General features: G+C 41.4%; 1 protein-coding gene across 1 annotated transcript in view; it reads left to right on the plus strand.

Annotated features, from left to right (window-relative positions):
• slc35f1 (solute carrier family 35 member F1) overlaps positions 1 to 24648 on the plus strand; it is a 146978-nt gene that overhangs the window by 68774 nt on the left and 53556 nt on the right. The window contains exon 2 of the mRNA XM_078400187.1: positions 4089 to 4264. Within this exon, the coding sequence (XP_078256313.1) occupies positions 4089 to 4264 (176 nt within the window). The remainder of the gene's footprint in view (positions 1 to 4088; positions 4265 to 24648) is intronic.

Genomic DNA, 24648 nt, shown 5'->3' on the forward strand with positions numbered 1-24648 from the left:
TCTGAGGCTATGACCTCTGGTCCTAGACTCTCCTACTAGTGGAAACATCCTCCCCACTATTGTGAATGAATTTCGACCACGTCCCAATACAAAAAGAAATTGAAGCCACATAAGAAATTGTAACTTTGATTTTTATAGTAATATTTACAACATAAAATTCACAAAAGTGGGACACTGCATAACATGGTAGTTAATTTACATTGAGATTGTGTTGTTTCCACTTTAGTGGTTCGGAGGAAGATGCACCCATGTGTTCGTGGTCTTTGTGTTCAGGCCTGTTTTTATGAAAAAGTAGGAATTCGTTGTCCATACTGATCAGATATGGAATTCTGAGCAAGTTCACATTTCTGTGTCCGAGGAAGCAGAATGGCGCAAGTTCAAGAGCTAGGGAGTTAAGTGGAAGAAGCTGGAGCAAGTGGTGACAAGAGTTAGCTCCAGCGTGGGTTAGTTGCAGCGATGGATGTATGGATTACAGAACATATAGTTAGAGTCATATACAGCACAGGAACAGGTCCTCCATGCTGACCCAGATGTCCCATCTAAGCTAGTCCCATTAACCTGCATTCAGCCCAAGTAACTTTAAACCTTTCCTGTCCATATAGCTGTCTAAATGTCCTTTAAATTTTGTTATTGTATTGTATAACTACTTCCTCTGGCAGCTCGTCACATATATATAATAGCCTCTGAAAATGTTGCCCCTCAGGTTCCTATTAAGTCTTTTCTGCTTATTTTGATTCCCCTACCTTGTGATAAGATTCTGGATTCACCCTATCTATTCCCTAAAGTTTTATACAGTCCTATAATATCACCCCTCATCCTCCTGCTTTCCATGAAATAAAGTCCTAGTCTATCTAGGTTTTTGCAGTAGTTCAGGCCCTTTAGTCCTGGCAACATCCTCATAAATCCTTGTATCTTTTTCAGCTTAATGGCACCTTTCTGCAACACGGTAACCAAAACTCAACATCGTACACCACGTGCAGTCTTATCATTCATCTGCCCTATCTACCCATTCCTACCCTCGTCCATCTACTTTTTGCTTGCACCTGGGGTGTGACCACTTCACTATAACCCCTGTCTGAGGCTCTCATTCTTCCGGACGATTCTGAGGTTGTCCAGCCACAGCTCCATTTCCCTTGTTTGGTCTGTCAGGAGCTGGACAGGTATAATCCTTGTGGTTGCTGGAAGTATCCCTGTCTTCTCACATCCTACAGGAGGAACATACTGTGTGTAGGAAAGAACTGCAGATGCTGGTTTAAATCGAATGTAGACACAAAATGCTGGAGTAACTTAGCGGGTCAGGCAGCATCTCTGGAGTGAATGAATGGGTGACGTTTCGGGTCGAGACCCTTCTTCAGACTGGTGTCAGGGGAGGGGGCGGGACAAAGATAGAATGTAGTCGGAGACAGTAAGGCTTGTGGGAGAACTGGAAGGGGAGGGGATAGAGAGGGAAAACAAGGGCTATCTGAAGTTAGAGAAGCCAATGTCCATACTGCTGGCGTGTAAACTACCCAGGCGAAATATGAGGTGCTGTTCCTCCAATTTGCACTGGGCCTCACTCTGACAATGGAGGAGGCCAGGACAGAAAGGTCAGGAGGAACATCGCGATGGCCTAACTGTCATTCTTATTGCATTAAGACCAAGGAGAAGTCCCAGAAAGGAAAAAAAAGGATCTTACCTTATCCTGCCATCACGCTCCAGTCAGTCACCGCGCCAAAGCCTTCTGTGTCAAAGGCTCTACACTTGCCCTCAAACACAGCAATTCACCTCAACACATCGCCTCTCCCAACACAGCTGCACTCAATAGGCCACTCCGTCAGTGCCTGCCTTTTTATACACCTGGAACAGTCACACTGGGATACTAACGGCTGCTTTCTAAATCCCCTCCCCATCCCCGCTGCACACTTGTTGCTGAAACTAACTTCATGTTTAAATCTCTTTTATACTGTTGGCGGTTATTGATTTCTTATTCCATTTTTACATGGAGCAGAGAAGTTACTCCATCATGAATTTCCTGCACAATAACTTTGACTATGGGTGCAATTGTATTTTACAGAAATCATGCACTTTCCTTTTATGTTAAAAGTGTATTAACAAACAGGGTTTCAGAATACAGGGAGTACTTGAATTGTTACCGAAAATTAGAATAGTCAGGTGATTCAGATGGTCTTGAATCGGTCTATTCTGCAATGAAAACATGAGCTCAATACATGATTGTGCAGATTCTGGGAACCCAGAGGAATTACTTCTCCCCTACTGCCACATAACAGAACGTTGACAACTTTGATTTATTGCTTTAAATTCCCCAATGAAAATGTTGGGCTGAGCACACACATTACGTTGCACATGATTTTGAAAACTGCCATCTGTCAAGATGCCTTTGGAAATTAATTTTGTACCCAAAGACATTTTTGAAAACAAAATCACATTTTGAATGGAAATGTAATTTTTCAGACAGAATAATTATAGGCTACTCTATTTTTTTTGGCTGATATATATTTACTAAGTCAGCGGTTGTTCACACAAAAGTAAATCTAATCTAATGGAAAGCAAAAATCTTGTTTCTGAAACAGAACATGCTGGAAATGCTGTTGAAACTTGGTTGTTCCAGGGATGATGAACAATGGAAACATCCCGGAACGGCATGATCTGAAATCCCAGGAAAGCTGTAAAGGAACATAGTGCAAGAACATGCATCTGATAGAGAAATCCCAGGAAAGCTGTAAAGGAACATAGTGCAAGCACATGCATCTGATAGAGAAGTCACACCAAGTACGATACTCAGCCGGTTGAACTTATTAAGTTTATAGATTGGCACTCGTCAATGCTCAAAAAAAGTGCCAGTCCTGGTCCACTCCAGATATAACTGTTTCAATTTGCACCATGCTTATCAAAAAAATGTTTTGTACTGAATCCAGCGTCAGCAATGGCCAGTCAATGTATTTTTATATCCCGATGAGTAAATCGATAATAACGTCTCATGCATCTTTGTGTTTAGTGTGTAACAGATTCAATAATGTTAGCCACGGGGAAGAGATAACGTACACTTAGTGTCTGTGACATTCTGGTGAACCAGATTGTCAAGATGAAAGTGGCTCCTTCAAAATGCTGGAGATGTGCTTGGAGGCAGCAACATTTTCAAGCTGTCCAAAATGTGGAGGTTGGTGAGATGGAAAGTGAGGGCAAGTCTTCATGGTCTGGAATGGAACAATAACTTTTCCCCCTCAAATAATCCAAAATATAAGGCATGATAGGTCCCGAATGACTGATGTATAAGGAATATAAGAAAATAACTGCAGATGCTGGTACAAATCGAAGGTATTTATTCACAAAATGCTGGAGTAACTCAGCAGGTCAGGCAGCATCTCGGGAGAGAAGGAATGGGTGACGTTTCGGGTCGAGACCCTTCTTCTGAAGACCCTTCTTCTGAAGACCCTTCTTCTTCTGAAGAAGAAGGGTCTCAACCCGAAACGTCACCCATTCCTTCTCTCCCGAGATGCTGCCTGACCTGCTGAGTTACTCCAGCATTTTGTGAATAAATACCGATGTATAAGGAATGTGCATTTGATTATATAATTGTTTATTTTCTTCCAAAACTAAAGCCCACACATTTGGAAAAGATGCCTCAAAGAAGCAGTTATTGGTACATAGTAAACCTGCTGTCTTGAATGTTTAATTTATGGGGGTCCTCTCTGAGAAGATGGAGTGTCCACTGCGGGTGAGGTCATCAGGGCAGGTCAAGAACTTTCTATTCACTGGTTACACTCGATTTGCCTTTTGCCTGAAACACAGCTTGCAATTTACACTGCAATTTCACCCAGGGAGCTAGGGCTGTGAAAGCAGTCGTTCTGACAGCTGACTGTTCTCTCTTTCAGACATGCTTACCGAAGACTTTGAACGTGGCAAAAATAAATGTGGTTTTTGAACAGTTACTGTTACAGAAACTTGTAAATCTTATTGTTTTTATATCCATCTTAATTGTAAATAAAATGGCTGCCTCCAGGCCCTATCTGTTTTGCCACTCAATCCGTGAAAGAATTTGTCGCTGGTCATTAACTTTGTCCTAATACGCAGATCGCTTGTTCCTTTAGAGAGCTGCTGGTGTCGCTGGCACTGGGCCAGGTGCTATCATTGTTGATCTGTGGTATAGGCCTGACTAGCAAGTACTTGGTGGAGGACTTCCATGCCAACACTCCGGTGTTTCAGAGTTTTCTCAACTACATCCTCCTGTTCCTGGTTTACACAACCACGTTGGCAGTACGACAAGGTAGGCCACACTTAACTTCACAACACCTTCCTCTTTTAATTGTAACGGGTGAAAAGAATGATAATTGATCGGGCATGCTGTTGCAAACTGAGAAATATTTCTGTATTGAATTTAAAATGTAACCGGAAGCCGGTTTATCAGATGGCAACAATTTTGAGATTGTGGTATCATTTTCTGGTCCCAAACAAGTGACCATTCTCAATGTTCTGTGTTAATTAGAAAGCCTTGTTCAGTGTTACGAATTGCAAGCTTGCCTGGGACGATGGTGGACGGGTAGTAATTGAATAGATTTAAGCATATATCTTCATGAAAATGTTAAAGATTCAGTGTGTTAGACTGAACTGGATGTGATAATGTTTGTTCGTTGTTAACATCCTTTATCGGGTTGCTCGAGGGAATGGCTTAACCCCATATCATTATTGGACATCGCATAATGTAAATGAGTTTCTATAGTAAAACTTGTGCTATTCACTTTAAAGTGGTTTTCCCTTGAAATGATGGGCAATGTAGAATGAGTGATATATTGATTGTGGACCGTACTTACAGGCCTGTGCAGAAAAAAAGTTATTGATAAGTATGATTTTAAAGAAAAGTATTTGGACATTAAATGCAGCTATTGCAAGTAAAGTGAAAGAGGCAAGTGCTATTTACCTGCCTGGTTGGTTGCCCCCAGGTGTGCTACTGTGCCAGTTGGATGGTTACGCAAGGACAGCATTAGCATCCATTCCATCTGGATTTTTACATTCCTTCTGCAGTTTATAAATACATTGAATGATTGCAACTCAACATGGGCTGTGGAATATTGCAGATTACTTCTGGCCAGTTTTAATATCTATCCCTGTTTCTTTACCTTGTGGAGTTTTGTAGGAATAACATCAATAGATAGGGCTCTGTCCATTAGCTTTGAAATTTCAGTCAGGTTTGTTCTACACATCCTGCCTTTCAAGACTCTCTGATCATCTGTGTTTCAAGATGTGTAGGAAGGAACTGCAGATGTTGGTTTACACAGAAGATAGACACAAAATGCTGGAATAACTCAGTAGAACAGGCAGCGTCTCTGGATAGAAGGAATGGGTGACGTTTCGGCTCTGAAGAAGGGTCTCGACCCGAAATGTCACCCATTCCTTCTCTCCAGAGATGTTTGGTAACTTCAACTATTGTAATTATTAATTGCATTTATTGTAATTTTTTGCTGCTTGTACCTAGAAACTGGACTGCATAGCACTTGTTTTTTTTAATGTACAAATTGGGCACAAATCCAGTTAGCCCTTGAAAATTTGGCAACCATTTCTGGGTGAAATAGAGCCTATCAGGAAATCAGACTATCTTCTGTCTACTGTAGAAGACCATGGGCACTTCTGTCTACTATACACATCATAACATCTGATATTCTGTTGATCACACACTCGTATTTGAATTCATATTTTGTTTTCATCATTGAGCTGACGGTGCCCTAGGAGGAGGCTATGGACAAGGCATTTGAAAGGAAAAGGCTGAGATATTCCAACCTTGCAATAGAGGCAGAGGAGCGAGGTTGGAGTGTAAGAGTGCGTCCAGTGGAGGTGGGGTGCAGGGGCTTTGTAGCCAGTTCCACTGCAAGGCTCCTGAGGGAAGTTGGAGTCAGAGGGCAGGTCCAAAGGAGGGCAATCAAAGAACTTGCAAATGCCGCCGAACAGAGCAGTCACTGGCTGTGTCTGAAAAGAAAAGATACTGTCTGGGCTGCCACGTGACCATCTAGAGGCTAACCATAAGACACACACTCAGGTCTGATCACCCTGCGGTGGGCCTGCCTCGACTGAGGGTGTCTTGTGATAAAAGGCCGAAACACCCAGTGACGTTGAGGTACACAACTGAAGATGTGTTGAATGGTAGCAACATCACCTAGTGGTCACCCCCAAGAACAACACCAGTCAATTGTAGTGCAAACCTTAGGGATTGTAACATCTAGTCCTACTAATCAATCTGTGTGGTATTTTCACTCTTGCCAATCTAACTGGATTTTATGAGTACAACCATTGCCTAAGTTTGAAATATCCCAGAGAATCAGAAGCATATTGCACTGTCATTATTTAAAGGAACATGCTACTGATGTAAGGAGATTTAACTTGCAGCTTCACAGCTCACTGAAGACCATTCTACCTCCTTTCCAAATTCGTAGTATGCTTAAATTAATAGGATGAAGAATGTTATGGGAATGCAGATAACAGGTGGGCTGAAAACATTTCTTCCAAACAGCGGTAGTTCCAGTTCATAAGTGATAGGAGCAGATTTAGGCCATTTGGCCCATCAAGTCTACTCTGCCATTAACATGGCTGATCTATCTCTCCTTCCTAACCCCATTCTCCTAGCTTCTTCCCATAAACCGCTGATAGCCACACTTATCAAGAATCTATCTATCTCTGCCTTAAAAAAAAAATCAATTGATGGCATCCACAGCCTTCTGTAGCAGTGAATTCCACAGATTTACCACCCTGGTGAAAAATATCTTGTTCCTGAACTAGTGACCGAGTGTTGCCAAATATCTTTGATTCTGCTCTTGGAATTCTGATTGTGTATTGTTCAAACACATTACATTAACTGGAATTTTCAAATGCTGTAACATTTACCGTATCAAGGTCAGATGTCACTTAGATTTCCATCCCATCTAGACAGCATGCTTTAAAAATTGACACTTTAAGCTCAGCATTTTATTGATGTTGCCTATTACAAATTCTAAACAACGAACAAAACTAGTTTTCAATTCTGCTTTTTTTTGCCAGGGACAAATTGGAGCTATTGCTTTCTTTTAAAATAGCATTTCATGAAAATTCTATCTTTTTCATGATAGAGGGATTTTGGAATTAGAGTATCTGTGGAATTTTATCCAGCAGTGGAAACCAACATCAGGGCTGCTAAAGATTGCAAAAGATACCGATTTAACTGTTGTGAGAGTATCTGCCTCCACCACCATTTCAGATAATGTGTGGCAAATTACAACCCCCTTTTCTTTGTATGGGTGGGGGGGGGGGGGGGGGGGGGGGGAGGTGAGGGGTAATTCCTTAAAATCTCTTGTTCTCACTTTAATTCTGTTGGCTCTTGTCTTGGGCACCTCCACGAATACGGGGCAGAAAACAGATTTTTACTGCCTATTCTATCAATCCCACACATAATCTTGCACACCTCTGTAAAGTTGGCCCCCAGCCTTCTCTGCTCCAAGAAACTATCCTCTCTAACCTCTTAACTGACAAGTTCCATCCCAGGCAACATTCTGGTGAACCTCCTCTACAACCTATGCAACGCAGGCATGTCTTTTCTATGATCTGGTTAACAGAAATGCACACAGTCTTCCAACCTAACCAAACTTTTGTCATGCTGCTCCAGGTACACTACTTCAAACTACTTTTACTTTGGACTTTAGAGATACAACGCGGAAACACCGAGCCTTCGGCCCACCGAGTCTGCGCCAACCAGTGATCATCCTGTACACTGTCATTATTCTACACACTAGGGACAATTTACAATTTTACTGAAGCCAGTTAACCTACATCCTGCACATCTTTGGAGTATGGGAGGAAACCCGAGTGCCTGGAGTAAACCCATGTGGTCACAGGGAGAATGTGCCAATTCCCTTACAAACAGCTCACGTAGTCAGGATCGAATCCGGGTCTCTGGCGCTGTGAGGCTACAACTCTACCGCTGCGCCACTGTGCCACCCAAACCAGGGCAATTTGTTTCCATTTATTAGGTGGAATAGAAAAATGGTTAAGCACCCATGTCCCACTGAACACTAAGCTCTTTCCATGGTTTTAGGACTGAATGATGAGTTCAAATGACAATTGAGGACGATAGTACAGTGCTGTCTTGTCTGTCTGTCCATTCACAGCTTTTTCAAATACCTATTGAATTTTGGCACTCAAATTTTTTTTCAAACCACATTGATTGGAAGAGGATCAATGCAATGAGGTGGTTTGTCCTGACTGAATAGTCTATAAACCAAGGAGTCAGCTGAGATGAGGTGAAATTTCAGATTTTAGAGGGTTGTAACCTTTAGAATTCTCTACTCTAGGGGATAATGAATGCTCAGTCTTTGACTGTTTAACAACTTGTGTGTTGATTGATATTTGAATGCCAGTGATTGAGGGATATAGTACAGTGTGCAAAATACTGAGAAAATGATCACCAAGGAGCTTAAGATACAACTGTATGACCCATTTTCTGTTTATGTTGCATATCTCATTAAGGAGGGATATGGACCAAACGCAGGCAGGTGGGACTAGTGTAGCTGGGACATGTTGACCGGTGTGGGGATGTTGAGCCGAAGGGCCTGTTTCCTCACTGTATGACTTTATGACTCGACAAGAAAAGAACAGGTATGAATTATGAGGCCAGAGGAAGGGATTTAGGGGGTAGGTAAGGAGAAAGGGTGGGGGGGGGGGGGGGGGGGCACAGTCAGTCATGATAGGGAGTGAAATGAATGAATATTTCTAGGTGGGGCACAAGTAAGAGAGGGAGGAGAAAAAGGAGGGGCCATGGTTTTGGTTAGTTATCTGAAATTGGAGAATTTAATGTTCATGCCAGTGAATTGTAAATATTGGTATTCCTTTGTTCCTGGGTTTGAATCCATCATCACTGTCCAACGACCTGATGCAACAACCTTCCCCGGCAGCTCTGCAATGGCTCATCACCACCTTGTCATGGGGAGCAAGGGATGGGAATAAATGCCAGCTTTCCCAGTGATGCCCAGATCACTGATGCTGAAGAAGGGCAAAATAATCCTGGATAATAGTATGAGTGCATTTTAGGGCGGCCTGCAATCAGCCCGTGAAAGTACATGAAACCATGTGAAGCGATAAGCAGCAAACAGTGAGATGTGGCAGAGATCAGTTGCAGCAGCCTGAGGCCAGGAAGCTGAAAGCCACCGTGAACTTGACCTCAGCAGGTGAAGTAGCCTGAACATGAGCATGTGGTGCTGTTTGTGCCACAGATGTCAGAAAGGACGAAAGAAGCAGTTTGAATATTAGCCCTTTAAGTAGTGTGGTTTCAGGTTAATTCAGGACAGGATGTTTCCACTGGTGGGAGAATCTAGGAACAGACAACATAGCCTCAGAATTAAAGGATGTTCCTTGAGGAAGTAGATGAGGAGTCAGAAGGTGGTGCTTTTGTGGAATTAATTGCCACAGAAGGCTTTGGAGGCCAAGTCAGTAGAGTAGGAAAATAACTGCAGATGCTAGTACAAATCGAAGTGATACCAAGTCAGTAGATATTTTTAAGGCAGAGATAGATAGATTCTTGATTAGCACAGATGTCAGAGGTTATGGGGAGAAGGCAGGAGAATGGGGTTTAGAGGGAAATATAGATCAGCCACAATTGATGGGCCGAATGGCCTAATTCTGCCCCTATCACTTATGAACTTAATTCAACCTCTGGCAACTTGTTTTATATGTAAAATAAGTATTGTTGTATTTCATAGCAAAGAGGTTGAAACTAGTGGTGAAAATGATTTTTGGGCATTGCACCACTTAGAGTCATTGCATGGAAACATGCCATTCGGCCCAATTTGCACATACTGCCCACCATGTCCCATCTACGTCAGTGCCACTTCCCTGCGTTTGGTCCATTTCCCTCTAAACCTGTCCTATTCAAGTAAAGATATTAAAGATTATCATAAACCTGATGCTATTTTTGTCTTTGTTTTCATCAGCATTAATTAAATTTTGCAGCTCCTTTTGATTCTATGAACACTTCTTTATGCTCTAATTGGTTTCTTGAAAGAGCAGCTTACTAATTTATTTGTTTTAAATTAAGCTTTCACAATACTCATGAGATGCACATGACCTAGAACATGAGGCTGCATTTAAATGAACCAGTCACGAATGTGGAGTTTAATGATAGATTCCAGAAACGTTTATTTTCTCACTGCTGTGGGAGCAGAGTGAACTTGGTGAAAACGGTACCGGGTGTAAGACCAAACCATACAGATAGTCTAATTTTATTTTGTCTTGTGCAACTCCTGTATGTTTAATGGGCACTTGAGTAAAAACATCATGCCTGGATACCAGAGGACGACTTGCAATATGTTTTGCATAAGCTCGCACACCAGATGGGTGTTGAGGGTGTGGAATCTATTTTGGTTTCAGCGTGTGGCAGAGTTCGAATGCAGAAGCTGTTAAATGCTACAGATGTGGCCAATGGTCCCCTTTCCTATGCAATGTAGAAAACCTTTGTGACCTCTCTCTATGCCAAACAGGCCTTGAACCTACTCCAATTAAGTATGGAGCCTTGGTGATCTCCTTTATGCAATTAGAACATGGAACAGTACAGCCCAGGATTAGGTCCTTTGGCCCACAATATTCATGCTGGACACTAATACCCTCTGCCTGCAGGTGTTCCATATCATTCAAATCCCTATATAGCCATGTGCCTTTCTTAAAAACCCCATAAAACCCTGTTAAATGATGGGTCTAGAACAGGTTGCAAATATTTCTGTGGTTCCATCGTGGCCCTTCGGCCCACAATATACATGCCGAACACGATGCCATGTTAAACAAATGTTCTTTGCCTGCACGTTAACCAAATCCCTCAATTCCCTGCATATCCATGTGCCTTTCTAAAATCACCATAAAACCCTCTTATATGGTGGATCTTGAACAGGTTGCAAATATTTCCGCAGCTCCATCTTGGAAGAGAGTGGACCCAGATAAGTTCATTACCACAGTTATCCTGACAGTCACCGATAAAAGAATTGTTGCTCCAACCTGAGGTTGTAGTTGAAGGTTTAAAATGTTTAAGTGAGATTACCCAGATTGATGCCCAATATCGTATAGAGGTTCAGATACTCCCTCAGTGCCCTCACTGAAAATGACCTCCTACTGAATGCCCAGATTCCCTTCTCCATTTTAACAGCAGCTTGGCTGCTTTTTTGTGACCATTCTCATGTCATGCCATGTTATATTCTGGAGGAATTGCCTACAATTGCAGCTATGTCTGTGAGAAATGTTGTGCATAAAACATTTGTCGAATCATACCAACCAGCAGTTTATTTTCTCGCTTCCAACTCTTTATCTCTCTCATCCTCTACTTTCGGTCTGAAGAAGGTTCCCAACCTGAAAAGTCACCCATCCTTTTTCTCCAGAGATGCTTCCCCACCCACTGATTTACTCCAGCATTTTGTGTCTGTCAGCAGTTTATTATCCCTGTAAATGGTGCAAGTGGGTGGCTGGCTGCGGGAGGTGGATTGCTTTTATAAGGTCATGAGGAATAGGAGTAGAATTAGGTCATTCAGCCCATCAAGTTTATTCTGCCATTCAATCGCGGCTGATCTATCTCTCCCTCCTACACCAACACTATCCTACATACACGCATGGAATCATTTGCAATTTTACCAAAGCCAATCAGCCTACAAACCTGGATGTCTGGAGTGTGGGAGGAAACCGGTGCACCTGTAGAAAACCCATGCAGTCACAGAGAGAACATACAAACTCCATATAGACAGCACCCAAAGTCAGGATTGAACCGGGTCTCTGGCACTTTTAGGCACTATAAGGCATCTGGTCACCATGCCGCCCATTAAATGATCAGTTTGTGGAATTTACTTAACACAAAGTGTGAGTTGAAGGTGGGTACATCATTTGCACCTGAACACACAAGTCTTGCTATCAGTGGGAAGTTTGATATTATAATCTGAAAATGCACATCAAAGATTTGCTCCAAGTGTGCAGCTTGGCAAATGTTTTTTGGTAGTAGTCTTTAACTGACTCAAAATACTTTGCATCATGGTATACTTTATAAAATTTTAAATAGGCTATTAAGATTTCTTGCCACCAAAGTGTGGAGTCATGCATTTTGGTAGTTGGAATAAAGGCACAGACTATTTTCTAAATGGGGAGAGAATCCAGAAATCGGAGGTGCATAGGGACTTGGGAGTGCTGGTGCAGGATTGCCAAAAAGTTAATTTGCAAGTCGAATTTGTAGTAAGGAAGGCAAACGCATTGCTAGCAATTATTTCAAGAGGGCTAGAATATAGAAACAGGGATGTAAAGCTGAGGCTCTATAAGGCGCTGGTCAGGCCGCATTTGGAAAATTGTGAGCAATTTTGGGCACCATATCTGAGGAACGATGTGCTGGCTTTGGAGAAGGTCCAGTGGAGGTTTACAAGAATGATCCCTGGAATGAGTGGGTTAACATATGATGAGCATTTGACAGCACTGGGCCTTTACTCACTGGAGTTTAAAAGAATGAGGGGGATTTCATTGAAACTTACTGAATAGTGAAAAGCTTGGATAGAATGGATGTGGAGAGGGTGTTTCCACTAGTGGGAGTGTCTAGGACTAGAGGTCATAGCCTCAGCATTAAAGAACGTTCCTTTAGGAAGGAGATGAGAAGGAATTTCTTTAGTAAGAGGGTGGTGAACCTGTGGAATTCTTTGCCACAGAAGGCTGAAGGGGCTAAGTCAATGGAAAATTTTAAGGCACTGATATATAAATTCTTGATTAGTATGGGCATCAGGGGTTATGGGGAGAAGGCAGGAGAATGGGGTTAGGAGGGAGAGATAGATCAGCCATGATTGATGGGCCTAATTCTGCTACTATCACTTATGACCTTGCATATATGTGTAGAAACAAGGAACTGTAGATGCTGGTTAATACACAAAACTGCAGATGCTGGTTAATGTATATTTTGTTAATTTGCACCTTTTCTCCACCTTGCCAAACCTTGCTTTTGTCATTCGGATAAGTGCTTGTGGAAGAAAGTGCAGGTTTCCCACAATTTTTAAACCAATCTTGTGGTGGGTATAGAAGGAAAATATGCTTCATTGAGATATGGTTTTTACAAAATTATGTTTATTTATTAAATAATGTCTTGACAGAAATGTAAAATATTGGTTTTATATTATTTAAGATGAGTTGAGATAAGTTAAAGGCATTATTTCTGGTCATTATCAAGTTCAGTGTTTGCAACCTAATCCTTGGGTTACTGACTTGTGGGTCTTTGTCATAAATGAGGCCATTTTTTCCTAGAGACTGAAAAACACTTTGATTGACTAAGACAGGCTTCCATTCAGGCATGGATACTTCATCTGGTCAATTGATCCATTTAAAATGTTAATGACTGCATAAAAGCCAGAAGCTGTATATAGGAAGGGACTCCATTTGCACCGATGCTACTTTACAGAACAAGAAACCCTTTAACTATATGAAACAGTATGAATTGAATCAAGCATGAATGTAGATAAGGTTGGGTGACTGTTTCTCTGCACTGAAGGCTCCTCCTGCTAAATAATCTTTATGAACTGCATTAGTTAAACAGATGAGCTTATCTAAATAGTGAGGCTGCAGAGGTCTGAAATGCAGAAAGGTCTGAGCGTTTCAGTGCATGACTCTCAAAAAAGGTAGAGCAAATAATTGGGAAAGCTAAAAGAACAATATTTATTGCTTGGAGAAATTAAACACAAAGGTAAGGAGATTATAACGGCATATTGGGCCAGCACAATGACATAGCTGGTGAAGTTGCTTCCTCACAGCGCCAGAGATCGGGTTCAGTCCTAACTTCGGGTGCTGTCTGTGTGGAGTTTGCCACATTCTCACTGTGACTGCGTGTGTTTCCAGGTGCTCTAGTTTCATCCCACGCTCCAAAGACGTGGGTTTGTAGGTTAATTGGCTGCTGTTAATTGCCCCGTTATTATGTAGGGAGTAGTTGTGGAAGTGGGATAACATAGACCAAGGGTGATCAATGGCGTAGACTCCATGGGCCAAAGGGCCTGTTTCCACGCTGTATCTTTCAATCAACAATTGTTTCTATTGTATAGGGCTGTGATGAGACCATACTTAGATTTCTGAATACAGTATAGATCTCTTATTTATATATTAATGTATTGAAAGCAGTCGAGAGAAAAGTTTATTAAACCAATTTCTGGAATGGGTTAGTTGTCTCATGATGAAAGATTGAACAATCTAGGTTTGTAAATGCTGGAGTTTAGAAAAGTTAGGTGGCTTGATGGAAATATACAATATCCTGCATCATTGTTAACAGTATTGAATTGGAGAGGATGTTTTCTCTTGTGATAGTATCTGAAACAAGGGGTCACAGTGTAAAAATAAGAGGTTACCTGTTTAATTCTGTTGAAGTGACTTTTTTTACTCTGAGGTTTATCAGTCGTTGGAGCACTTTACTTAAAAACACACTGGAAATAGTGTCCTTTGAATATCTTTAAGGCAGAAATACACAGATACTTGATAAGAAAGAGCATGAGTTTCTGGTAGAAAGCAATGTGCAGTTGAGATTACAATCATATCTCCCACCATCTTTTTAATGGGTGGGTGCAGGCTTGAGAGACTGAATGGCCTACTCTGCTCCTACGTTATGCAAATATTGCATTGACATTTGAAATTTTGTTTTCACTCCAAAGAAAATATTGAATGCTTATCACATTTGCATAATTATCCCATAATTTGAAGTTGAGAGGTATTAGAGATGGGAAATATTGAACTATTGAAAATAAAATATTCTGTAGGTGCATGTAAAAATAAAACCAAAGGATTTTTATGATATTTATTAACTTTCCCATTAATAGATATCTATGTTCGAGATCCTTTTACCATTGCATTGACAAACCAGCATTGCAAGTCAAGCAGCAGACATTGAGGTTGAAAGACTAAAGGAACACATTCAAAGACATTCTGAGAATAGATTAAATAAATACCTTGTTGAGATAGATCCCGTCTTCTATGTTTGTTTGTCGCAGGGTAACATAAAGCACTTCAAACACAAGGAGAATTATTACATTGACAGCTTCTTGGACCACAAGGACAAGAGTTGGCTTCTCACCCGTGCCTGTCTGAGCAACAAAGAGTTTTATCACTCTGTAATTGCCCTTCAAAGTAAAGTCGTCTTTATTTAATTTTCTGCCAGAACTTAATTAGATTTATGACAGTGCTACGTTGAATGAAGAACCTGTTTCAGTCAGCGACTGCCGGGAATCTCCATGCTACTTACTGTGCGTGGTGTTGCACTAAATACAAATCTGGACATGATAAAAAAATTCCAGTAGAAGTCCCCAATGCTTTCATATCATGCATTTCAGTAGAGGTTGATGAGTTTGTTGTCTTTCTGAGCTGCACAAAACACCTGGACTGCCAAGTAGCCTGAAAGTTGTGATGAATGCAAAATAGTTACTACTACTAGTTCTGGTCACCATACTACAGGAAGGATGTGATTAGACTAGAGGGGTTGTAGTAAAGAATCATATGCAAGTTGCTGGGACTGGAGGGCTTGTGTTACGAAGACAGACTGGATAAGCTGAGACTGGAGGCAGGTGAAGGATGACCTTTTGGAGGTTTATAAAATCTTGAGGGTTGCAGATAAGATGGATGGTCAGTCTTTTTCCCTGGGTCAGAGAGGGTAAAACTAGAGGCCGTAGGTTTAAGGGGATCTGAGGAGCCATTTGTTTTGTATACAGAGGATGGTGAGTATATGGAATGAACTGCCAAAGGAAGGTACAGTTGTGTTTAAAAGATATGTGATCAGGTTCATAGATAGGAAATGTGTATGGTAGATCAATTTCTTATGCATTTAAACCCCCTTTTGAAGTATTGGAAAAAGATAGTACAGCAAGATTTGCAAATGTGTCCAGTTGTTTTGGCAAATTAAAATGAATGGAGATTTGTACAGTATGGCACTTAGCCACAGGCAAGGCACCACATGTACCAATGGGTACAATGACAATAAAGATATATTGTATTGTATTGTATTGTATGTAGTTTTCTCAAGTTATTTTCCAATGTACCATCCATTCTGAATGAGATAGAATGTCGTAAGTAACCATTTAGCAGGATAAGAAATGGTGCAAAAACGAAAGGTCTCTTTTCCTTGAAAGTCACAGCTACTTTGAATGTAGGGTCACTTGGTGCACCTTATAACTCGTAATGCAGTTTGCCAAAACACAAAGTTATGGAGGAATCTAATCGGTCAGGCAGCATCTGGGGAAAGAAGGAACAGGTGATGTTTCAGGTTGGGGCCCTTCGTCAGATTTATCCCGACCCAAAGCTTTGCCTGTCAGTTCCCCCCCCCCAGATGCCTGACCTGCTGAGTTCCTCCAGCACTTTGTATTTTGCTCTAGGTTCCAGCATCTGCTATTTCTTGTATCCCAAGATTGAAATGATTATTGTTAATTAGCAACAGGCACAATCTGTACAATATTGTACCTAATAATTTATATACCATGTTTTGAAATATGCTTCTGCTAGGAACCTTTGTGCAATTTGTAACATTAAAACAAGTAACCAGATTAAATTAACTTTCAAATTGTACATCTAAAATCACATTAAAAAAAGTCTGTTCTTCTAATTCTGTTGCAGGGAAATGTATGCAACATTCCCCTGTATGTTTGGGAGGGGGTGGTTTGGGTGGGAAGGGACAAGTGGACCAGGGAGTTACGGAGGGAACGGTCTCTGCGGAAAGCAGAAAAGGGTGGAGATGGGAAGATGTGGCCAGTAGTGGGATCGTTCCCTCCGAAATTCCCTGGTCCACTCATCCCTTCCCACCCAAACCACCCCCTCCCCAAGTACTTTCCCCTGCAACCGCAGGAGATGCAGCACCTGTCCCTTTGCTCCCCCCTTGACTCCATCCAAGGACCCAAACAGTCTTTCCAGGGGCGGCAGAGGTTCACCTGCACCTCCTCCAACCTCATCTACTGTATCCGCTGTTCCAGGTGTTAACTTCTCTACATCAGCGAGACTAAGCTCAGTCCGTCTTAACCAACCTGATCTCCCGGTGGCTCAGCACTTCAACTCCCCTTCCCATTCCCAATCTGACCTTTCTGTCATGGGCCTCCTCCAGTGCCAGAGTGAGGCCCAGCGCATATTAGAGGACAGAACCTCATATTTCACTTGGGTAGTTTACACCCCAGCGGTATGAACATTGACTTCTCTAACTTCAGATAGTCCCTGCTTTTCCTCTCTTTCCTCTATACCTTCCCAGATCTCCCACCAGTCTTCCTGTCTCCAATTACATCTTATCTTTGTCCCACCCTCTCCCCTGACATCAGTCTGAAGAAGGGTCTCGACCCGAAACGTCACCCATTCCTTCTCTCCAGAGATGCTGCCTGACCTGCTGAGTTACTCGAGCATTTTGTGTCTACCTACGTCCTCTCTGTAACCTGTGTGGGTTTTCTCCGAGATCTACCTCCCACACTCCAAAGACTTACAGGTTTGTAGGTTAATTGGCTTGATATAAATGTAAATTGTCCCCAGTGTGTGTCGGATAGTGTTAATGTGCGGGGATGTCTGGTCAGTGCGGACTCGGTGGGCCGAAGGGCCCGTTTCCACGCTGTATCACTAAACTAAAACTAAACTTTCATGGAAGTAGTAAAAATTATTTATTGATAAACAGCCCACAAAATGTTGTAAACATCCAAAGAGTAAGGCAGCATCTCTGGAGAGCAAAAAAAGGATTAGAATTCCAGGTCTGACAGAATATTGTAGTGGGTTGTCAGATAATTGATCGGCACAGATTGTTGAGAGAGTGAGTTTATTTATCAAATGCACCAGGTATGAAATGGAACGATTAAATATTTACTTGCTGCTGCTTTATATACATGTCAGCCCATTTTACAAAGAAAACCAGAGAATAGCACATATTAACAGTGATGAAAACAACACATCATGAAGTATAGAAACCAAGAACTGCAGATGCTGGTTTACAAAAAAAGACACTAAGTGCAGGAGTAACTTAGTGGGTCGGGACCTTTCAGTCTGATTGTAGGGGGCGGGGTGGGAAGAACCTTGGAAGAGAGGAGGGGGCAGGACAAAGTTTAGCAGCAAATAGTTTGATACAGGTGAGAAGGGTTTTGTTGATAGGCAGATGGTTAGGCAAAGGCCAGAGATGAAAAGACTGAAGGTGTGAGATAAAAGGATTGAAGAATTGTGAATTGTGGAGCTAGAGTAAGCAATGTAAGGGAAGGGGAGAAATGAATGCGAGTCCAGTTGGGGCACAGGAGAGAGAGGTCAATTGTGTTGCTTCCTCTCATTCTTTCTATCAAAATATAATACTTCACATTTCTCAGCATTTAACCTCATCTGCCATCTATCCGCCCACTCCATCAGCTTGCCTATACCTCCTTGAAGTTTATCACTCTCTTCATTGTTCACTATGTCTCCAAGGTTCGTGTCATCTGCATGTTTAGAAATCGTGCCTGATGCAATCAAGTCCAAATCATTATTAATGTACTAACAAAGAAACAAAAAGGACCAATTGGCATTTTGCCTGGTGGTTTTTTAATTCTAATTTACCCCTGCTAGATCTGTTCTCATTTCCATCAAAATTGGCATGTGGTGACCTGGGAGTGGAGTATCTTGGTTTCCATTGCTGTTCTAAACCTTATGAAATTATGGCTCTTTTTTCTGTATATGCCCACAGTTGTTGCTCGGAACAATGTCAGTAATATGCTGATTAAGAAGGTTCTCCTGAGCACCGTTCAGAGACCTCTCCTCCACTTTGCCAAATATGCCATGTACATTTTTCTGTATAATAATAATAATAATAATAAGCATTTATTTTATATAGCGCTTTACCAGGTGCTCAAAGCGCTTTACAAAAACAGTCATAACATAAAAACAAACAAACAAACTATCCTGACGGAGAAGCGGCGAACAAACAGCGCCAGCGTCCTCTCACGTCAGGGTCCGGCAGTAGACAACAAAAAGTACAGGACACACAGATACAATTTTAACACAAACAGCCATCACAGTGATTGCTCCAGGCACACCCTCACTGTGATGGAAGGCAAAGAAAAGTCATTATCTCCTCCTCATTCTTCTCCCGTGGCGCCACGAGGCGATCGAGGCTCCCAACTTTTTGAAGACCCCACCGGGCGATGGAAAGTCCGAGGTATGTACGCAGAACACTGGCCCTTCAGTCCATCTTGCGTTGACGCTTCACTCAAGCCTCCTTTAATCCTTCCTTATCCAAATCTACCAGTGTAACTTTCTATTTCCTTCTCCACTATACTAGCCAGCTTGCCCTCGGAGTATCTGCATTATTTCCCTCCATTACTTCACCATTTATTGAGTAATAAACCCACAGATATATTATTTACTTTCTTGATGACCACATTAATTTGAAGATTTTTAGGTTTGGTTTTCCCCACATTTCTAAGAAACTCACCAGGCTCCTCAATCAAAATCTTTCATAGTTTTCAAGACCTTATTTAAAAGTAAACCCAGGCATTCCCTCTCTCTCCATCCCTCCCCACCGTCGTACCAGCCCCTCGTTTTCACCCAACAAACAGCTAACAATGGCCTGTTTCCTTTATAATCGTTACCTTTTTGTACATCTTTCACTCAGTGTTCTTTATCACTCTAATTCATCGTCTATATCTCTTGTTTCCCTTTCCCTTGACTAGTCTGAAGAAGGGTCTCGACCCAAAACGTCACCCATTCCTTCTCTCCAGAGATGCTGCCTGTTCTGCTTACTCCAGCTTTTTGCGTCTATCTTAATTCGATCATAGTCTTCTCTTTTCAAGAGACCTTGCTTGTTTTTTTCCTTATTTCGTCATTCTTGCCTACTTTAGTCAATTTTGGTATCATCCATATATTTTCTGCCCCTTCTCCAGTAAGATGATATACTCTTATTATATGGCAAGCAAAACTGCATCAAACTAACCAAGGTGTGATACAAGCCACATTGTCCTACTGTTTAATTCTATCCCTTTAGAAATAAAACCATAATTTTTGGTTCCATTTTATGTCCTATCACAGTGGTAAGCCAAGTTGTTGCTATAAGTTGTGAACAATTCTGGGAACCAACATTGATTCTTGAGGGATCCCATTTCCAACCATCTGCCAATCTGAACAGATACACTTTTTACCCTTGCCTTCCAGCTAGTCAACTAACCAAAGTAATTCATGGGTCTGCACACTCTGACATTGATTAGTTTAGAAGTTTTGGAAATCCGGATACATCATGCAGGGTGCACCCCTGGCTATTTAGTTCTCTCTTCAAAAACATCACCTAGATTGGTCAAGCAAGCTCTGTCTTGAAATCCACGTGGACGATTCATTTTTGGATATTTGGCTTCTAGGTTTGTTTTTCATCTAATTCCTTCCCCTTTTCTCCTACCTCAAGTTACAAGTTGATTCGTCTATAGTTCTCTGAAGATGCCCCTATTTTCTTAAGTATATGATTAACTATCTGTCAATCCTCAAGGAAAGGCAAACAAATCTAAAGAGTCTTAAAAATGTATGATGGTGATTTAGTGGTGGATCACTTGCTTTAGGGCTGAGCAACAGAGCAGCAAAATGGAGCTAGGAATGGCCATAAATGACAACAATTCATTTTTGTAGCATTTCTTGTGAGGCAGTCGGTGCAAAAATGCTCCCCCTGACCTTCAATTATTTTATGTGCTGTTCTTGGCAAGCCATCCTGGGAGGCTCACTGGTGTTGTTTGTCACTGAGTTTCAGTGATCTGGGTCCAATCCTCACCTCTGGGTGCTGTGTTTGTGGAGGTTGCATGTTCTCTCGGTGACCATATGGGTTTCATACCTTAAAGATGTGTGAGTTGGTAAGTTAATTGGCCCCAAGGTAAATGACTCCTCGAGTGTAAGTGAGTTTTAGAATCTGAGGGCAGATTGTGGGTCAATGTGGGGAATAAATGTAATTAATGTTGATGGATGATTGATGTGCACTCAAAGTCTTGTTCCCTGCTCGCTCACCTTATGTCTCTCAACTTTTGCCAAACTCCTCTTTATAATCTACTGTCTTTGCAAATGCTGTGGTGTCAGTGCTCCCTGCATTTCCCTCTGAGAAGCAAATCAATCTGGCTCTTTATTAACATGTTACAGGCATTTCTAACCCCTCTGCTACGTTAAATTTATCAAGATTTCTAAGTTTCCATGTTTTTTGTGTCACTTCTTCTGCTCACATCATCCTTCCTTGTATATGTTGAACCTATTTGCCAGCTTCAGAAGCACAGCTCCAAAGTGAGGTGGCAAATCCTGCCATAGACCTCCAAGGTATTTTGGCATTCCTTATCTCGCCTGAAGTAACCATGAATAATATAGCACTAATCACATCGTGCTGTGTGCCTTATCAGCTTATTCCATACAGTCATGCTTACTGTAATGCACCACAATGTCTTCTCTGAACTGCAGATGCATATTCAATCAAATGTCCATGCCTTCTGTAGAAACCAGGAATTCCCCATGGAGCTGTTAGAAAAAGAAAATCACACATGAACCCACAATTTATCAGGTTTTAATCATGGGTAATGGCAGATCAATGGAAGAATGTCCTGAGATTCATTTTATATTTTGGTACATCAATGGATTTTGATGCAACACCTGAAGAAAGTCGTTGTATATGTACCATAGTGACATATTTTTTAAGCAATTTTTATTCTAATGTTTTATCGTCAGGTTTCTGAACATACCTGCACAACCGTTATCCTACCTTTGGCAATGGAACACTTCAGACTACCTCTTGCACTACCATGGAGTTGCTTTTTAATTGTGTGTTGCACTGACATTTATTTTTTTGTAGTCTTTTTCTTTTCACTGTCTTGTAGAATATGCAAGTAATTTACGTGAGTTGTCTGAAACTGTATGTGATGCTGCTGCTGATTGGAAGATTTTCATTGTACCTGTACCTCACCATACTAGTGCATGTGAGAGATACTCGACTAGTGACCCTCTTAAGTGCTTGTTCTTCATATTTCTGGTTATATTAGTTGGCTGCCTGTTAGTAAATGAGAAGCCAGCATTTTGTTCTAATGAATGGTTGAGGCAAGGAACCCTTCAGAGACGTGACATGTTGCCAAGTCTGCTTATCAACAGTTACACAGGGTTCCAGGCTTGAAGCAACATTGGCCAATTTGGCTGCAAGCGGATAATGCCTTTCAATACAATGCAAAGCAACACTGGAAACGGTAATATCTCCTGAGGTGAGTTTACTTGAGGAAAGCACAGGCTAGATTTTGTATACTTTTATAGGAATAGAAACTGACTTGATGGATTGGCCTCAAACCTCTCTGCCTTTATATATTTTAGATGTCATAAAGCACTGCAATTGGCTTGGATTGAATCTACTTAGTTGTGTATATTTACAGAAATGCAAATTTATTTTTAATGCCTTGTAACCTGGAGCAAATACAGATCTGTTCCCATAGCCGACTTCCGAGGTCGACTTTGCGGGCTGATATCTCGACTCCTCGGCTGCCTTGGCGGACCGCTCCGGTACCGTTGGACTCCTCTCACAGGCCGTGACCTCTGTTGGTCCGGCAAGATGGATAATCCAGAAAGGCTCTGGAACCAAGGATGCCTGAAAATTGGTGGTGGACCTGTACTTTAAAGTGAATGTATTTAAATTTTTATGGAATGTCAAATGTTTCAGAATCTTTTTTTGCTATAGGTGGAATTGATTGTGACATTGATAGTGAATGATTTCCATTTCAGCAGACATAGAGCAAGATCGATTTAAGTTGAATTTTCAATTTCTTTTTTTCGCATTGCTGAAATTCCAAAATTCATGTTAGTTTAAATGCTTCTTTCATTGCCTTCATTCTCATAATATTTTAGATTAGTTTATATTACACAGCAATATGATTACACAGCAAGAAAATATCCCCAAAGCAAATCCCCAAATAGCTGGTAATCAGTTTTAAATACTTAGCGTTGTGTAACACAGTCGGTCTCCCATCCATCACTGTTTTCGCTTTTGTGTTACTGTACTGATAGCGGGTACAATTTGGTAAAATCTCAGATGTATCCATGTTCTATATTCGCCTGCCTACCTCACTAATGTTAGCCTTTTCAAAATTTTCTTGTATTAACAGAGTTGTCACAAATCCTAATTAATAGACTCCCATTGTATAATCAGTATCATTTTCAAGAGTTGCTTTGTGTCGTAAACACAAAGGGTAGAATCTTTATTCAGGGTGGTTCATAGAGGACAATCTGTCGCTGTTGTCTGAATCCTTTGTCCTATTTACACTTATGCCAATATGTGTCATTGATTTTTTTTTTAACGTATCAGAAACTGAGTTGCATCCCCAGGCAACCAAATAAATAAATACTTAATTCTGAAGAAATTATCTTGATGCCTGATCTATTTTTCCCTCTAAACTCCATTCTCCTGCCTTCCCTCGTAACTTATGACGGCCTTACAAAATCAAAACCTATCAATCTTTGCTTTACAAATGTCCAATTACTTGTCCTCCACAAGTAATTCATTTACTCCAGCATTTTGTGAATAAATCGATTTGTACCAGCATCTGCAGTTATTTTCTTATAATTCATTTGTGGCAATGAATTCCACAGATTCACCACCCTCTGGCTAAAGAAATTACCCCTCATCTCCATTCTAAAGGTACGTCCTTTTATTCTGAGGCTGCCCCCTCCGGTGCTGGACTCTCCCTCCCAAAAACTCTCACATTGGCTGCAAATACAACTGAATAGCACAGTGGTGCAACTATTAGAGCTGCTGCCTTGCAGTGCCTCAGACCTTGGTTCAATCGTGCCCTGAATGCTGTCCGTGTGGAGTTTGCATATTTGTGTGGACTTCCCCTGGATGCTCCAGTTTCCTCCCATATTCCAAAGATGCGCATGTTGGTAGGTTAATTGACCGTAGTGAATTGTCCCAAGTGTGTGGGCGAGCAATGGAATCCGGAAGTAGTTGATAAGAATGGGGCGGAGGAGAGTAGAAAACGGATTAACGCTCGGTGCAAATGGGTAAATTGTTATCTGAAAGGTCCGAACCCAAAACGTCAACTATCCACGTCCTCCAGCGATGCTGCTTGACATGGAGTTACTCAAGCATTTTTTGTTTTGTGAGTGGATTATGGTCGGCGTAGACTCTGAGGACCTAAGACTCATTCCTTTCTCCAGAGATGCTGCCTCTCCTGCTGAGTTACTCCAGCACTTTGTGTCAATCTTTGGTGTAAACCAGCATCTGCAGTTCCTTCCGACACTCTACCAAAGAGCTCTTTCCATGCTGTATCTCTGTGACTCTAACTGACTCCCAGTAAAATGTAACAATAAAATTTGAGAATGACTGGCTGGAAGGTCTAGGACATTGGTGTTACAGTTCCCCATGGTAGTATCCTAGACCCAAATATCTTTAGTTGATTCATCATTTACCGTCCTTCCACCAAAAAGTCCAATGTGTGGATGATTGATGACATTTGCATAACCTTCAGATCCATTTTCAACTTCTCAACAAATGAAGCAGTCCGTACCATAATACACCAAGACCAAGAAAACATGGGCATAGTTGAAAAGTGACAAGTAACACTTTTGCCAACACATGCTAGGCAGGGGTTAATTAGAGAGATTTTTGCTTACCCTTGTTATGCAGAAGTGTTATCATTACCAAATCTTCCCAACTCAACATCCTCCATTGCTTATATTTACTCCATC

Source organism: Rhinoraja longicauda, chromosome 5 (assembly GCF_053455715.1).
Source record: "Rhinoraja longicauda isolate Sanriku21f chromosome 5, sRhiLon1.1, whole genome shotgun sequence".
Lineage (NCBI taxonomy): Eukaryota > Metazoa > Chordata > Chondrichthyes > Rajiformes > Arhynchobatidae > Rhinoraja > Rhinoraja longicauda.